Source organism: Betta splendens, chromosome 19, assembly GCF_900634795.4.
Source record: "Betta splendens chromosome 19, fBetSpl5.4, whole genome shotgun sequence".
Classification (NCBI taxonomy): Eukaryota; Metazoa; Chordata; class Actinopteri; order Anabantiformes; family Osphronemidae; genus Betta; species Betta splendens.
This window is the reverse complement of record NC_040898.2, coordinates 14,033,995-14,050,674: the sequence shown is the minus strand read 5'-3', so window position 1 is coordinate 14,050,674 and position 16,680 is coordinate 14,033,995. Positions and strand designations below refer to the sequence as shown.

The following is a 16,680-nucleotide window of genomic DNA, read 5'->3' as shown; positions in this document are numbered from 1 at the left end:
CAGACTGGAGTCATTTTATGATGACGACAAAACTGTTCAAGGACAGAAACACACCCCAGGAGGCATGTTGTAGGTTAGGTCCGATTACCCAGCATGCTTCTCTCTGCTGCCACTTACTGTGTGGGGGGTGAGGTTGCTATGGTTGCTATGGCAGCGGGTGGAGACGATGGATGGGCGGACGGATCGACCGTCAGAGTGGAGAAAAGACGCGCGGAGATGAATGAGGCGATGGAGTAAAGTGGAGTCGTTCCTCTGACGGGAGCCTGAGGTGCGGCGCCGGCGGCCCAGCATCCATTTGTCACCACAGCAGAACCACCCAAGATGAGATCAGTATCGCTGGGGCAGACGCACACACCACACACACGGAAGAGCAGGTCTTTTAGCTTCAAGGTCATTGACTGCACCAACTCCTGGTCCAGCGCTCGACTACAACCCTCAGTCACTTCAGTCACTTCTTAACAGTATTACTGGATTCTTCCTAAGGATGCATCACACACACACACACACACACACACACACACACACACACACACACACACACACACACACACACACACACACACACACACACACACACACACACACACACACACACACACACACACACACACACCTTGATGCTGAGGCACTTGTTGCATAGCAAACAGTTGCAACCCAACAAAGCACACAATAAAAACACAAGCCAGCGCTGGAGCCGCTCCACAGCTCAGCCAATCAAAATGCCACTCACAGCCTGAAGTGCAGCGTATCCAGGTCCCCTGAGAGTCTGTGTTTTTCTCCACAAGCACTAAATCCCCCGGCGTTCCTAAGCTGAATGCAACCAAACGGCCTGACTCATTCCAGATTCACCCGGAGGTGCTCGGCCTTCGCCACTGACAACAGAGGAACTCATCAGCCTGCAGAACCTGCTGGACTGTTCCCAGGGAACTCATTGTAGGAGGAACGGGTTATTGACACACAGACACGAGGCTGCAACAACACAACAACAACACAACAGCATCTCACCAACGCACGGACGTGACGCCCGTCACCGCTGCTGCTGATCCGTCCCCACTCACACACACGTCAACAGGCTTCAGCGCTTCCCATGTGTCAACATGCAATAAGAGAGCGCCCGGGGCGTTTACGTCCGCACACAGCTGGTCTGAGAACAGCTGATTGATGCCTGGACGGTTCCTGCAAAGATCAGCTGAGTTTCCCCAAGCATCATCATCATCACCTTCATCTGTTGGCTGGAGTCCTGTATAAACATTAGTGAGGAGGTGATTGGATGCTCCGTGTTTAGACAACACACCTTCCCTAAAATCAGCAGGATGTAAAATGGCCTTTGTTTCCGAGGCTGCACGCGCGCTAACAACTTGAGCAGGTGCGTTCCCAGAGAAAGGCCAACATCTGGTGGAGTGTCTGCTCTTCTTCCAGCCCGACATGTGTTTACGGAGCCTCGTCCGGCCCGCTGCTCTCAGCGGGAGCTGGGTCGGCGCCAGCAGCCCGTTCTGAGAGGATCTCACACATTCTGGCAGGCGGCCGCGACTCTGACACTGCCCCCCCCCCACACCCTTCTCCCCTCCAGCCTGACGTCGTCGCTCTGCTCGCGGCACCCGCTGACGGCACCCGGGCCCTGGACGGGTCTTTGGACCCGTCTCTGCCGCAGCGCCGGCCCAGAGGACGCTCCTCCTGCCAAGTTTCCGTCAACAATTACACAGAACGGCTAATGACACTGAGGAGGAGGCGACAACGACACCCGGGAAGCAGCTCCAAAGCTGGAAAAAAAAAGGCTCCCACGCAAACAAACACACCTTTATGTTTGCTTTGGCATCGGCTCTGCTCTGAAGCAACTCAAGCAGGTGACAAGCGGGACGACACAATATGGTGCCGAGCGCTGGAATGCGCCTGGAACCAGGTCTGCAGTTTAAACGGAGCGCTTCGCTCCTCGTCTCCCGACAGCTGACGATAACGGTGATCGTCCTCTCTCCCTCCGCTGCCGCGTCTTCAGATTCAGATCTGGGCCCGTTTCAGCAAAGTGAGGTTCAGCGGTTGCCGTGGAGACGGCTGACCTCATTCCTCCTCGCTGCTCACTTCCAGCCGCAGCCTTTTGTCCTTTCACATTTCGAGAAGTGACATTTAATGAGTAAATTCACTTCTAAAGGCCAGTCTGGGTCCAGGACCGTCTCAGACCTTCGTACTGGGTCCCATTAAGGCAAATCTACATCAGACGCCCCGTGATTTACAGCGTGTCTCACCGAAGCAGCCGTGTGTGAATATGAAGCGAGCCGCGACAGTGAGCTGCAGTTGATCAAAATGTCAGCACTAATTCACATTTACACAAGGACGTCGCGTGTGTAATCGCCTCAGCTGTGGTTTAAACAGACACGACTGTCACTGTGTGTACACGGGATTTATGAGCGTCCACGCCAGCGTGTGCGTTTCCCACGGCAGGGAGGGGGCCGCGGGCGCGGAGCCGGGCACGACCGCCGACGTCACGGTCCAGCGTGGCGTCGGACGAGCTCAGCAGCTGCTGAGAGGAGCTCAGGTTGGCAGCGCCTCACCTGCATCTACTCAGCTGTCACATTGTGTGAACGCTGGTTGGAAACAGACTGAAATAGATCTGAAGGCGAGTTGTGACGTAGACACACGCACGCACGCACGCTTTGATGCACCACTGATGCACAGACTCAGCAGCTCCCATCGGACTGATGGACTACGATGGATCCACCCACATCCTTAAAGTCCCTCTTAGTTCATACTGAACTCTCACACAGGCGGTTACTACTACAAAAACGCACACACACTCTGCTCCTGAAACGACCTGTTGCATCTGACATGGTCCAGTTCAACGCTTTCATCTGAGTCCTTTAGTTTCCTGCTTTGCTGCAGTGAAGTGTAATTATCCTGCTACTGTGGTAATTACGGTGAAATGAACCAACACTGTGGACTTTTATTCCTAATGACTCCATTATTCTTTTATTATTATGATTAGTGTGTGGATATATTTATATTCTTTACTTTTAGGGCAAACATAATAGAGCAAAACCACAGATGCAAATTAAATTCTCTGCCGCGTTTCCAGGGGACACTAAAATGTGACACACTCGTAAATAAGGCCGCTTGCTGTTCGCTGCTCCATCGTTATCTGCATTTCGCTGTTCACGGCCTCGTTTGTCCAGTTAAAGTCGGACTCTTTCCTCGACTGGCGCGAGTCTTCGCAGCGAACGTGCAGCGCCGGCGACGGATCCATCGGCGTCTTCGCGTTGTGACACCTCTCACGCTGTGATTTAACGCCATCGACGCCCGGTGGAGTCACACTCAGATGAGGCAGCGCGCGCCCCCGGCTGCTCTCAGCTCCTCTGGGTCTCGGGGACCTGTTACAGTGAGTGGCACAGAGCCCTAATAAAGCAGAACTATTAAAACCAGCAGGAGAGATATTTATGGAGCTCCCCGCAAGGCCCTGCTTCCTCGCTCGACCCACATACCACATTCTGTCACGCTAAAATATTCATCGCAGTTAAAGCTGCTGATCACGACGCACAACGGCTCCTCCTGCGTTTGGCGACGCCACGTCAGAAGGCGCCGAACACTTCAGCGACAACGCGTCGGTCGGTCCCCGTGGACGACGCTCTCCCAGCGGCCGCCCCTCGATTTGCAGCACGACAGGGTGAAACGTGCATCAGAGGAGGCTGCAGATTCAGAGGCAGCGCATGCGCCGCATGCTCGCAGAACGTCAGCTGGGGCTCCATCCGGCGCAGATGCCGTCGGAGGAGAGGCCCGCGGGCGTCGCGCCTGCTCCCCGTCCGTCTGGAGGCACAAACGCGTTCACCACTGGAGCAGAGGAGAGGCTGGAGGTCATTAGGAGCAAACGCTGCCACAGAACTCAACCTGAGGTCACACGTCTGGTCCCTGTGAGCCTGAACGGAGGTTCAGGGGGGGCGGGATAAAGGATGTGAGCGGCAGAGGGCTCCTCCAATCACAGTCACCAAGCAGCAGATGATGGAGACGGATCTGTATTTAAAAAGTCCCGGTATCTGAGCGTCACCTCCCACTGAGAGCTGCTAATAAGATGCTGTTTACCGACAGCCCTCCTCGTCCACAGGCCTGGGGCTGCTGGTATTTACTGTGTTACACAGATGACATTCTCCCTCAGATTTGTTTATCACAGTTTGTGTCAGCTGCGTAGGACGCTGCCGCTCTGAACACACTGCAGAAATCCATCCCCAGACGCTCAACCAAGGCGAGATGAGGCAGACGGAGAGGGAAGCCTGGCTGTGAGTCATCACCTGCATCATTTAGCTCCCGGCTGCCTGGACACACACACGGACACGGACACACACACACACACACACACACACACACTCAACCTGACGACGAGCTCACAGTCTTCATGGCATTCGCATGCAGCCAAATGTGCTGAGCTGCGTGTGCTCAGAGATGCCCAGAGTAAAATGGCAAACGACATATGATGATGTAATATCACGTTTCCCACTCGTTTGCACTGACAACCTGCCGTCACAGTGAAGAACAGCCTCTAAAAGCACACACGCTCTGCAACGCAAACAGACGGACACCTTGTCCCTGAAGCGCGCTGGCGCTGCTGCGTCTCTGTTGAAGCTGAGGGAACTCAGGAGCAGGGTGTTTCCTGCAGCCAGATGAGGACTGCAGGAGTTTCCTCTATGACTCAGCGCCTGAGTCATAAAGCACCTGCCGAAGCGCTTCTCTGTGGGCGCGCCCTCGTTAAACGCCACCAGGAAAATGCAATTATCATTTCCAATCACTGTTTTATTTACATGTGCTGTATTTAGGAGATGGGCCTGCAGCCTCTCTGCACCCCCTCCATCTCACCCCTCAGTCTGACACCTGAGCCCCGAGGGCTGGACTTCCCATTAAAGGTTTAACAGGCGTGGACGTGAGCGCCGGCGACCGGAAGCGAAGGCTGATTCATTGTGATCACCTCCTCCCTCTCCATTACACTGAACTGCTCTGTTTGATAATGAACCCAGAATGAAAACGCCCCCCCCCCCCCCACTGAGAGGCAGCACATGTGAAGCCAAAGCCTTTCACTTCAAGGATCTCTCTGAAGACTGACACGCCGCCGCGCGGGGAAGTAACAAGAGAGGAGTATTAAATCTCCCCCATTAGAGAGGAGCAGCCGATGAGTCAGGCTCTGAGCAACCGGCTTCCAGAGATAACGCGTAAATGACGAAGGCGGCTTCTCCTCTCCATCAGCTGCCGGCTGATTTCAGACGGGCTCTGATGGACGGGAGCGGGACTGTGCTTTTTCACTGGCAGCTGGATAAATCATTTCCAGCCCGACACTGTTGGATTCTGATGTGGAGCCAGTTCTCATCACATAATTACACACATGTTGAACTAACGCTGTTCTCAGGTCTGTGGCCTCAGTTCCCTGATGTAAAACTCAGGGTGGCCCCTGAATGCGTTCTCGTGCTCCTGCAGAGGTGATTTTTGACCCAGGTCCTGGAGACGAACCCGGAGCGTGTCCTCACGGCCGGCTGGGAGTCGTCCCCATCAGCTCCAGGCCTCAGTGACAGGACTCTGACGTGTTTCCTCTCGGCTCAGACGAACAGCTGGAGAGCGACGTCAGCCCGGTTCACATGCGAAGCTCACGCTCCATAACAGACCTGCAATCAGTGTCCATTACGGCGGTGGAAACGCGCGGCGGGAGCCATGGGAGCGCCGGCCTCCGCCCCCTGATGTCATTTCCTGTCCCCGTGATGGAGCACAGGGGCCTCAGCCGAGGGCCGATGGGCCACGGAGGCTGCCACCTGTTTTCGAAGCGGGGCGGGACCCGGCTGCAGCTGAGCTGCAGTTTCCAGGCTCAGCGGCGGCGGCGGGTCGAACACAGGAAAGGCGGAGCGTGGCTGTGGCTGGATGCGGAGCGGAACGCAGGGACCCGGCGCCTCGGCAACACAGGCGGGTCACAAGCGAGAGCTCCTAAAGTCAACATCTGGTGGAGAATCTAAAAGCAGAAAAAGGAGGCACGCGGCACGTCCTGCTATTTAATAATGAAAGACTGAGAACTGGATTAAATTGGAGTCTACTAATAATGTTCCTGTTAAACCACATGTGGCACGTTCTCCTACAGGTTCTCAACGTCTGCCACATCTTCATCAAATGGAGGATTTAAATCTCTTACATGCGTCTTTAGCGTGTCCACCCGTCAGGATCCACTAAGAGGCTTGATTCCTAATTTTTTTAATCTGCTCCGGGTCGGAGGTCAACAGCCCAACGAGTCGTTTCTCACGACTTGTGCACTGAAAAGAGGTTTAACGGAGCCACAGGGTTCATTCGAAGCCACTGAATGTGCAAACAGAAAACGCTGCACCTCTAACCTCCACCTGCTTCTACTGTACTTCCTCATTTAGCTAATCAATCCCCTAAATGTCAGCATCAGCAGAGCTGAAGAGGACGAGCATCTGTCCATCAGCTCCAGTGGCTCCAATAACGCTCCACTGGCAGCGACCTCTCACATTAGAGACTGACTTGGTTCAACGCAGCTTAAATCCTACAAGACCTCACCCAGGGAACAAGGCTGTGATGCCTCAATTGCCAGTTCAAGCTAGAAAACGCAGCTGATGCAGGATTACGAAGTGACTGAACCTGAAACAGGCTCTGCTTCTGTATCTTTAAGGTAAACACGCACGGGCTGTGTCAAACCGAGCTATTTTGGTCCACACCATCATCTCCCCTCCGATGCTAATTGCCTTCAGGGCTGAGCTGTCAAAACGTCATTTCACACGGTGCTGTGCTGTCGAAGCGACGCTTCCACTGGAGGACAGAGCGGCTACGAATGCGCGTCAAAGCCTGGAGATGAGAGGATGACGTGAGGCGGAACGAGCACACACACGCGGGTCCGAAGGAGAAGAAGAAGAAGTAAGAGGAGAAAAAGAAGAAGAAGAAGAAGTAAGAGGAGAAGAAGATGATGAAGGAGACAAAGAAGAAGAAGAAGAAGGAGACAAAGAAGAAGAAGAAGGAGGAGAAGAAGAGAACGAGAAGAAGAAGAAGAAGAAGAAGGAGGGGAAGAAGAGAACGAGAAGAAGAAGAAGAAGAGGAAGAAGGAGGGGAAGGAGGAGGAGAAGAAGGAGGAGAAGAAGAAGAGAACGAGGAGAAGAAGGAGAAGAAGAAGAAGGAGAAGAAGAAGAAGAAGAGGAGAAGAAGAAGGAGACAAAGAAGAAGAGAAAGAGGAGAAGAAGTAAGAGGAGAAGAAGAAGAAGTAAGAGGAGACGAAGAAGAAGGAGACAAAGAAGAAGGAGAAAGAGGAGGAGGAGGAGAAGAAGAAGAAGGGGAAGGAGAAGGAGAAGAAGGAGGGGAAGTAGAAAGAGGAGAAGAAGAAGGAGAAAGAGGAGAAGAAGGAGAAAAAGGAGGAGGAGAAGAAGAAGAAGGAGGAGGAGAAAGAAAAGAAGGAGCAGAAGGAAGCAAAGGAGGAGGAGGAGGAAGGGGAAGAAGAAGAACTTCTCTCTGCGAGCAGCCTCAACAGCAGCGCAGCTAATGACGCTGCTATTAAAACACGTCCACCTGCTGGGTGTCGACCTCCGGGGCCTTCGCGCAGTAAACACTGCATCCGCTTTAGCCCGAGCAGCTTGTAGCAGAGACCGGGCGGCCGCAACGCCGGCGTTCATTATTTCATTTCCCTCCCAGAGAAGCGGCTTCCTCCAATTCAGCGTCCTCGCTATGGAGACTAATTATGCTGCAGATAAAGGGCAGTCAATTATCAAATTCTGAGGACGTTGCAGGAATTAGTGCGCGCGCGCACACACACACACACACACACACACACACACACACACACACACACACACACACACACACACACACACACACACACACACACACACACACACACACACACACACACACACACACAGCTCTATGTCTGACTAATGGCTTCATTAGGATTCAACTGAACAGTCCAGTGGTCGAGGAGGATAAAAAAAACATAAGAATAATTGATTTTCACCTCTATGGAACAATTTGCTCTAATCAGACGCTCGTGTACAGGACAGAGGCGCTTTGTTTGTGCCTCTCTTTGGGAACAAAACCCTGAAGCTCAGCGTTGATGACTTGTCAACAGGGTCGACAGCAGCGTGGCCTGTTGCAGCAGCGAACCAGGGATCAGACAGGCTGAGTCCAAACGCGGGTTCTGCGGGTTCTGCGGGCTCAGCGAGCGGGTCTGAGCCGCACACGTCCCCGTCGCGCTGCTGGATTAGGGATGATTACAACGAGGATTAGTTTGTTTGTTCAGCCGCCTCATTAAAAGCGGCCGCGGGCTCAGCGGCGACGGCGACTTTGGAGGTTTCACCGTGCGAACGGCGACTTGGGCGAAACAACCAATATTAAGAGTTTTCCATTTGGAGCCGAGTCACAGCTGGGAGCAGGTCAGCGAGCGCAGCCACATCCCAGCCGAACGCGGCCCGACCCGCTCGGCCGGTCCCACGGGTTGGGCTCAGGTTGAACTGGTAGGAGAGCGAAAGTGCGGGCAGCAGTAAACAATACGAGAATCAGTGGGCAGGGATTCATCCATCAATCAGGAATGTGTTGCTGCTGCGCTGAATAGGACCAGGAAACGTCAGAGCATGAAATGAATAAGCAAACATAATGACGCCATTACAGGCAGCGAATGAACACAGATTCAGGAAAATACCAAAGATATTTTTTGGGTTTTGTTGCCTGCAGCTGGAAACCAAACTGTTTTCTTTCCTGCTGATGGAGGTTAGAAACCCGTTTTTGCTCTAATAGACGCCTGTTTTCAGCCTCATCTCACCTCGACGTTCTGTCGCCTTCTTCGGACCTCGCCCCACTTTTCTTCCGGGCTTTCTAGGAGCGAGCGGGTCAGAACCCCTGCGCAGGAGCAGCGGCGGCGCCAGAGGAGGATTAGGCCGCGCGCCTCCTACTACGCAGCATTACGCAGGATTAATTCTGCCGGACGCCCGTTTGAGGGATGAATTTAACTGCGTCTGAATCTCTCCTGACCCATATCCTCGACTGGACCACGCAGCGATGTGGTCCTGAAGGGAGTCGCTTCATTAGTCTAAGGATGCCCGAGCGAGTGATCTGGGCTCCGTAAACACAGATGGACGCTTCTCTAGCTGCCAGTTATATCTCAGGCTCGCAGTTAAAGCCAGCTCTATAACGTGTGTGTGAGCAGGGATGGTCTTTACGGTGCAGCCGAAGCAGGAGGCCAAGGTCACAGAGGAGGTACCGGCTGTGTGTCCAACCGTCAGGCGCCGCCGCCGAGCCTCTACCCTCTAAACATGACTAATTGCCCCGGCTGCTCTGCTCCTTACGACACAGGTTAAAACTCATTACCGGGATGTTCTGCCTCAGTGGGCCGGGCTGCGCCGGCTCTCCGGCAGATGACAGGAAATAAACAAGCACCTGGCCTCTCGCGCACGTATGTGTCCTTATAATTGGCCGTTTCATCTCCTTTAGAGCGTTCGTCCCTCCCGACGCACATTCCAGAGCGTTTATATTTAGAAACGGGTTAAACGTCCACTGGGGGGGTTCTGGTGCCGTATCTCTGCCAGGTCCACGCTGCCGGGCCTTAGCTGCGGTGATACCTTTCTCATCGATCTGTATCAGCGCCTCTGGCTGCGGTGGGAGTGCGGGAGAGCAAGGCACGAGACCGCTCGACGCGGGACCCACCGGCGGCGCCAGCGGACGTGGGCCGCTGCAAAACAAACAGGTTCCGGGGTGCTGACTCAGCAGGTCGCCTGCGAAGGGTTAAACGCACCTGATCCGCTGACAGGTGGCAGCCTTCAGTTACGAGCTCAGGGCGGGGTCGACAAACACACGCACAGACAAAGGCCTCACAACACCTGCGCAGAGCTCCGCCCCCCGACCCGGATTCCTCCCTGCTCTGTGTGATGAGGCCCGGAGGCAGAGACGGTACAGCGGCGCTGACCTGCTGCGAGAGAGGCCCAGAGCGCGGCGCCCGCTCCACGAAGCGCCTCATCAATAACCCAGAGCCTCAGGTTGAACGATGAACGGTGTAGATTTATCAGCAGAATCAACAAGAGGTGACACGCCGACGCTCAGGAGCCCGTTCATCCAACGCGTTCTCACACTACGCGCTGCAGCTCATGCAGTCGGGCCTCAGCAGAACCACAACCTGGGCCCTGGACCTTCCAGGGGTAAACCAGGCGTTGTGCCAGGCGACCTTCCCCCGGGCTGCAGCCAGAGGTCAGACCCGCACACGAACATGGGCACGACACTGATTCAGTACAAACGAAAACACGGGCCTCGCGTTTCCTGAAAACGACCGTAAACAAAACCAAAGGTCACGCGAGGATCTTTACGTCCTCAGACTCCTTGTTTTGGACCCAGTTTGGTCGTTTTGCGTGTTTCTGGTTGTTTGTGTATTATTTTTCTGCCTGTGAGTCAACTTGTGGCTCTTTGGTTGTTTTCTGTTGCTCAGGTACCCGTTCGTCCTTTTATGCTCGTTTCTGAAGCGATTTTCTCTTTTGTTTCTTTTCATTTCTGCAGCTGCTCCTTGTTGTTGTTGTTGCAGGTGTTTTGCGGTTCTTGATCTGTTGCTCTGATCATTTACAATCAGGCTGTGTCTTCTTGGTGGTTATGTTTGGAGCCTATGCAGACATTTAAATCTCTTTGGTGTCTGTCATTCAATGCTTCCATTCGCATCTGATTCCCCCTTTTAATCGATCTAAGACAAGTTCTTCCCGGTTCGCCCAGGAACCCGTCCACAGACCCGTCCGCACCCAGCCTCTCCCCGCCCAGCAGGGCGCCTGGAGGCCGCCCAGAGCCTTCTCATTACTGGGTCAGTGGGCAGCAGCCCTCGGTACCGCGTCCGCTCCGAACTCACCCCCTGCTGAGCTCGATCAATCACGCAGCGCTCGCGCTGCAGCCGTGACCTACACCGACAGTCAATGCTTTGTGCGGATCAAACCAGCTGAGCAGCGAGAGCCCGTCGACTGAATGACTGAATGACTGAACGCTGGAACCTGGCAGCCGCGCACCGCCGCCAATTAACGCGCCCAGCTGCGCGTCGCCGACGCACATTTCTCGCCCGCGGCGCTTACCTGCCCACGGTTTGGTTGGCGAGCTGTCTCATGCGGTTGAACTGCTTCTTCATCGTGCGTTTTTCTGCGTTACCACCGTGAGGTAGAGCCGCTCCGCATGTCTCATTGATAGCAGAAAGTCAGATCTCCGCGCTCATCTGCGGCAGACGAGGGGCTTCGGGCGTCAAACATCCAGTCTGCGCATCGCGACGGGAAGACACCAAAAAGCGGTCGTTGGGTTAAATCCTGCTCATTTTGGCCGATGAAGACGCCGAGTGTCCGTCATCCGCTCCGCAGCTCCACAGACGCTGGACCAATTTCTCTCCCTCTGCCACTACTGACAGCTCGCTGGCGACACGACGCTCTCCGCAGGTGCACTATGGGAAATGGAGTTTAATCAGACATCCTCAATTCCGAAAGATAGACGCGCCTAGAAACACGCCCACAAAAAGACACACCACAACAAATATCTATGGTAATTTTGTGTTGTTATGAAGTAGTACTAGTATTTTTGTTTAATTTAGGTCACGTTACCGCTTGTGTTTTCGGATGTCTTTCGACTTTACCTGGAGCAGTGCTTTACTGCGAAAGCATAAAATATATCCAAGTGATTTCGTGTACTTTACAATACTTCTTGGGTCCAAATTGCGTTGGATTACTTGATTGGATGTGTTGTGTTGCAGTACAGCGTGCAGATGAACAGCGCCATCTCGTGCAGCAAAGTGTAATGTACTTGTAGCTTTATTTATTTATCATTAATTGTTTTAGAGTTTCAAACTGTCAGTATTGTGTTTATTTTTAGTAGAATCACACAGTAATGTTTACATGTGTTAAATATAGAGACTGGTTCTGCAGTAACAAAGGTTCTGATTAGACTATTACCTCATTTTCCGTAATTGTCTATGTCTTGTTTCTGATAGTGATCCTGGAGCTTGTTTTTTAAACAAATTAAACTGAGTGTTTGAATTACTTTGCATGTTGCTTTGTAATTCGTGTATTTCACGGTGTTCAGAAAATGACTATTTGTGTGTGCAGTTACACAGAGTGGTCACAGGGGGCGACAGTGAGTCGTCGTTCAAACACGTTGAAGCGCCGCAGAAGAAGAAGTGCGGCTACTGGACTTTACTTGAATGACATTAGAGCAAAGTGTGCGGTGTCACGTCTTGTTTCTCCAGCCGGCGACAGATAAGCAAACTTCGGCGGAGTGCTGCAGTGTTTCTGACACCTGACTCCCTGACTCCCTGTGAAAATGCGGGACCGGACGAAGGAGCTGGGGAACGTGAGTGTCAGTGTAGCCGAGCGGGTGCGTTAGCTTTCCTGCTAACGCAGCTGCTAGCCGAGTTCATGACTTCAGAGTAGCGCCCGCAATCTTGTGCATTCAGCCGTGACAACTTTGACTTTAACGTGGACCAAAATAAACTGTACAGACTTACGAATTATTATCCATGACGGTTGCCTGCTCTTGGATTTTAACCACAGCTTAAACACAGACTTTGTTTCCAACTTCCGTCTTTCCTTGGAGGATCTGCCAGGCCAAGACGGGCTGGGGCTGGGCTGCAGAGGCTAGGGAGCTCTGCTACGGAGACACCCACTGAGTGTCCAGTTCATGGGCTTCACCAATATCACAGAGTTTTAAAGTCTTTGAGTTTGTTTGTTTGTCGGGAACAACGTGGTTTACGTTTGAGCAGTTCGGTTGTAGTGGTGTCTGACCTAGAGTTAGACTAGTAATGGAAACATCTGTGAGATTACCATCATTCTAATAAATAGAATAACTGCCCTCCAATGAGGTCGTGTTTTTCAAGTTTAACCATAGTTGTTTTAACCAGTGTTTACGTTTGTTCTAACTAATCCAGAGTTACTCCTTAAAACATGGTAGAAACGTGGTTTGACATTGGTTCTAATGGTCTCATTGCTATAACTAAAACTGCATTTTGATAAACTAAGTAACTAGTAGACTTGGAGCTGTGTGGATCCACGAGCCGGCTCTGTTGTTGAAGAAAGTACAGTTTCTGTTTCTGTTTCTTTTGTAAACATGAAAGTGAAATCCAGACAAACGTTTTTTCATTGTTCCTGCAGAAAGGGGGGGCTTCAGATGAGGATGAGGAGGGCAAAGCTCTGATGGGCAAAGTGCCGGTTTCAGCCAAAGAGGAAAAGGACAATGAGGCTTTCTTTAAGAAGGTACATTTACTCTTGAAACCCTTCACACTCATCCTCTCTCCTTATTAATACATTCTAGTTTTAATTGATATTTAAAATATTGGCATGTTTTGTTTCACTAAAAAAATATTACCAACTTCTTTCTAGGTGAAAGAGATTCATGAGGGTCTCCACAGTCTCAAAAAGATGGTGTCAGACTTGGAGAACAAACAGAAAACTGTGCTTGGTGTGGCTCTGCCAGAGGAGAGTAAGTTTGTTCATTCAGGCCACCACGAATCCCATAAAACAAGTTACATTTGTCTGTTTGCTGAAAATGTCTTTGTGCCTCGTTGTCAGGTATGAAGAAAGAGCTCCAGTCTCTTCGAGAGGAGATCAAAACACTGGCAGGCCAGATTCAGAGAAAACTGAAAAGTGTGTAATGATAAATAACAAGCAAATGAAGTGTTTAAACTTTTTTTGTAAAGCTCTTTATTAATTATCTTTCCACAGGTATTGAAACTAAGAAGGGAGAGGATGATGGGAAATACATCCCCATAAACGTTCGGATGCAGCGCACTCAGGTTTAAGGCTATAACTTACTGAATTAATCATTAAAAAGTCAACCAGTGTTTTATATTCTTATTAGATTGACTAAATTGAGTATTTCAGAAAAGTGTCTTTGGATTTGTAAAACTGCTAAAGTCACTGAAATATACTATTGAATAATAAGTGATGTTACTAAATGTCTTTTTGCCATTCTACATCTCTTACAGCTGTGTTGTTTCAACATACTTAGTGGGTTTGCTGCAATGTGACAGAATATTTTTGTCAGTACAGTGTGTTTTCAAACCTTCCATTTTCTGCTGGGAACCTGTGAAGTAAAACCAATGTGTCTCGTTCCTTCCAGCACGGAGTCCTGTCCAAGGAGTTTGTGGAGTTGATGGGTCACTGTAACACCATCCAGGCCCAGTACCGAGACCGTAACGTGGAGAGAATACAGAGGCAACTTAAAATCAGTGAGGACACACAATGCTTTGATTTATGGCATTTGCTGCCGCATGTTAGGTTTTTGGTTGTTGGTCTTGTCTGGTGATCAGTTTAACTGCTTTATTTGCACCAACACCATGTTATAGCAGGTTTCACCTCCCCCTTTGTCATTAATCTTATTTCCTCATTCCTATGAATCTCTTTTGTGTAATGCTTTCTGCAAATCCCCGAAGGTTAGGGATACAAAATAAAATGGTTCTGCAACCATTCATTACTTTAAATGAATATTGCCTGAGACAAACTAGACACACAGGGAATTTTTCACTGCGTTCGGTGTTTTAGAGCTTAAGAGAAGGGGAAAGTCTGTGGGTTTAGTCACACGCTGTAAAAGAGGAAGTCTTGAGATTTCAGCTTAAAGGAATTGTTTCAATTTTCATTGTCAGGCTCCAACGTTCTTCCAAACTGATCTAACGTCCTTCTGCTTTTAGCTGGGAATAACGTGTCAGATGAGGAGCTGGATGCTATGCTCGAAAGCGGGCAGACGGACGTTTTCACCCAGAACGTGAGCACGTGTTACACATTAAAAGGAGAACCACACTATGATGTACCTTTCCCCACTTCTAGAGTCATGGTTTTCCTGACTTTTAATGACATAAATGAAATTATTTGCTCTGTTGTAGTTTATCAGACAGGACAACACATTTAGTAAGCATGTGAGGGGAAATCATGTGTAGCCTCTAGTTGTTCAATGTCACTGTCGCTCTCGGTGTGAAAAGTCATGTTTTATTTAGAGGTAGAAACCCTCAAACCTCCCTCTGTCAACTGTTACAGCTGTTAAACATCTGCACTGTTTTAAACAGATCCTGATTGATGCTAAAGCTACAAAACAGGCCTTGAACGAGATTGAGTCACGGCACGATGAGATCCTGAAGCTGGAGAGGAGCATCAGAGACCTGCACGACATGTTCCAGTACCTCGCCATGGAGGTGGAGGCGCAGGTGAAGAAATGCATCACATTCAGCTTTGTACAGGTTTGGGTTTATGGAAGTGCCTGAACCTTTTAACCAGCCCTTAGTGTCTCGTTTAGGGGGAGATGGTTGACCGGATTGAAAACAACATCAAACAGTCTTGTGACTATGTGGAGAAAGCGAAGGAAAACACAGCACAAGCCGTCACATATCAGCGCAAAGCACGCAAGGTACGTGAGCGTCCACACATGAAAACTGGAAGCACTTTGTAAACATGTCTCGCCTGCAACAGTCGACCACTGTGTAAATATTTGAAATGACACGTTTCTTACCTTCGTGTTCATACTTTTTGTTCTACATTGCAGAAAAAGCTTTGGATTGCGATCTGTTTAGCGATACTCCTCCTCATCATCATCATCGCCTTGGTGACCAGCTTCAGTGGCTGAAACCAGGCGCTGCCGTTCGGCTGTGGATTGGTTTGGCAGAGGCACATTAAAGCTCTAAGAAGTCCCCCTTTCGTGTAGCTCAGCCCACCGGATGAACGCAGTCAGCGGAGTCTCATGTCGCCTCATCTCCATCTAACCCTCCTCTCCTCCTAACTGGCCCTTGTTTAAGAAGAGATGTGCTCTCTGGTTGTGTAAGTCAAACTACAATCTTGCCACTTCTACTTGAGGCGTTGCTGCAGGTTTATGGACCCTATCCCCCAATCAAGCTTCAGTCTGCAACAGACTTGGCCTAAATCTGAGCTGTTGCGTCAGTTCCACGCGAGACAGAGGAAACGATGGGCTTTGAACTGGTCAGTGTGATTTTAAACCCAAACGCTGGTGCTGACCTGTCTGTACTCAGGAAAACTCTCGTTATGTGGTCGATTCTGGATGAATTAGAAGCGTCAAGAACAATAACATCTATTATAGGCTAATAACTGTATATAACCACACATTACTGGGGGTTAGGTCAAAGTTTTTTTTTAAGTTTGAAACTGCTTCCATGTAATAAATGTAAATATGTTTTTGTGTAATGACAGCCCTGCTTTCTTGTTTTTAAAGCTTCTCATCACTGCAGGCCCAACGTGCCCTTCTATTTGTCTTACATGTATTTATAGTTTGAACAAAGAATTCCTGTTTTTTCCTTAAACTGTGCCTTTTACAGGAAGCAGAGGACGTCATGTGCACTAACATTGTTAATAAGGGATTGAATAAGTTTGTTTTCCACATGTTTAATTCACAAAGCAGTGTTTGAGTCGAGTTCTCGGCTTCACGTGTAAACTCTGACTCTGTCGCCACGTTTCCTTCACATGTTTGTCACATTGTCAAGTTCAGTCCTGGACCAGTAACATGTTTACTAACCAGATAAAAGCATTTAAGGAGACGGATCCCTGCTGTGCAAATGTGACACGTGTGAAGGGAAACTGTGAAATCAGTGTGTGCAGTTTGATGGCAGTTGTATTTTAAGTCATTTGTTTTTAATATAGATTTGTTCATAAAAATAAAATACTGCAATATTCAATGTGCTCATCTTGTTCAGAAAATGAAAACTGGGTAAAAATCTTTGACAACATTGGGGAA

General features: G+C 50.3%; 2 protein-coding genes across 9 annotated transcripts in view; one reads left to right on the top strand and one right to left on the bottom strand.

Annotated features, from left to right (window-relative positions):
• LOC114845599 (rho GTPase-activating protein 44-like) overlaps positions 1–11,416 on the bottom strand; it is a 28,812-nt gene extending 17,396 nt beyond the window's left edge. For 2 of the 8 annotated variants that reach the window (XM_055504574.1, XM_055504575.1), the window contains exon 1: positions 118–7,028. In XM_055504574.1, coding sequence (XP_055360549.1) covers positions 118–395 — 278 coding nt within the window. In that variant the 5' untranslated portion in view covers positions 396–7,028. Of the gene's footprint in view, positions 1–117; positions 7,030–11,045 lie in introns of those variants that run through there. The other 6 variants (XR_008693270.1, XM_055504576.1, XM_029133789.3 and 3 more) reach the window with 6 other exon arrangements.
• A 647-nt stretch (positions 11,417–12,063) lies between these two features.
• stx4 (syntaxin 4) lies at positions 12,064–16,621 on the top strand. Its single transcript, XM_029133792.3, has 10 exons — positions 12,064–12,303; positions 13,101–13,202; positions 13,329–13,428; positions 13,518–13,592; positions 13,671–13,741; positions 14,068–14,176; positions 14,636–14,709; positions 15,008–15,145; positions 15,235–15,345; positions 15,481–16,621. The coding sequence occupies exons 1-10, from the start codon at positions 12,274–12,276 to the stop codon at positions 15,559–15,561; spliced, it is 891 nt and encodes a 296-aa protein (XP_028989625.1). The 5' UTR covers positions 12,064–12,273; the 3' UTR covers positions 15,562–16,621.
• Positions 16,622–16,680: the final 59 nt, after the last annotated feature.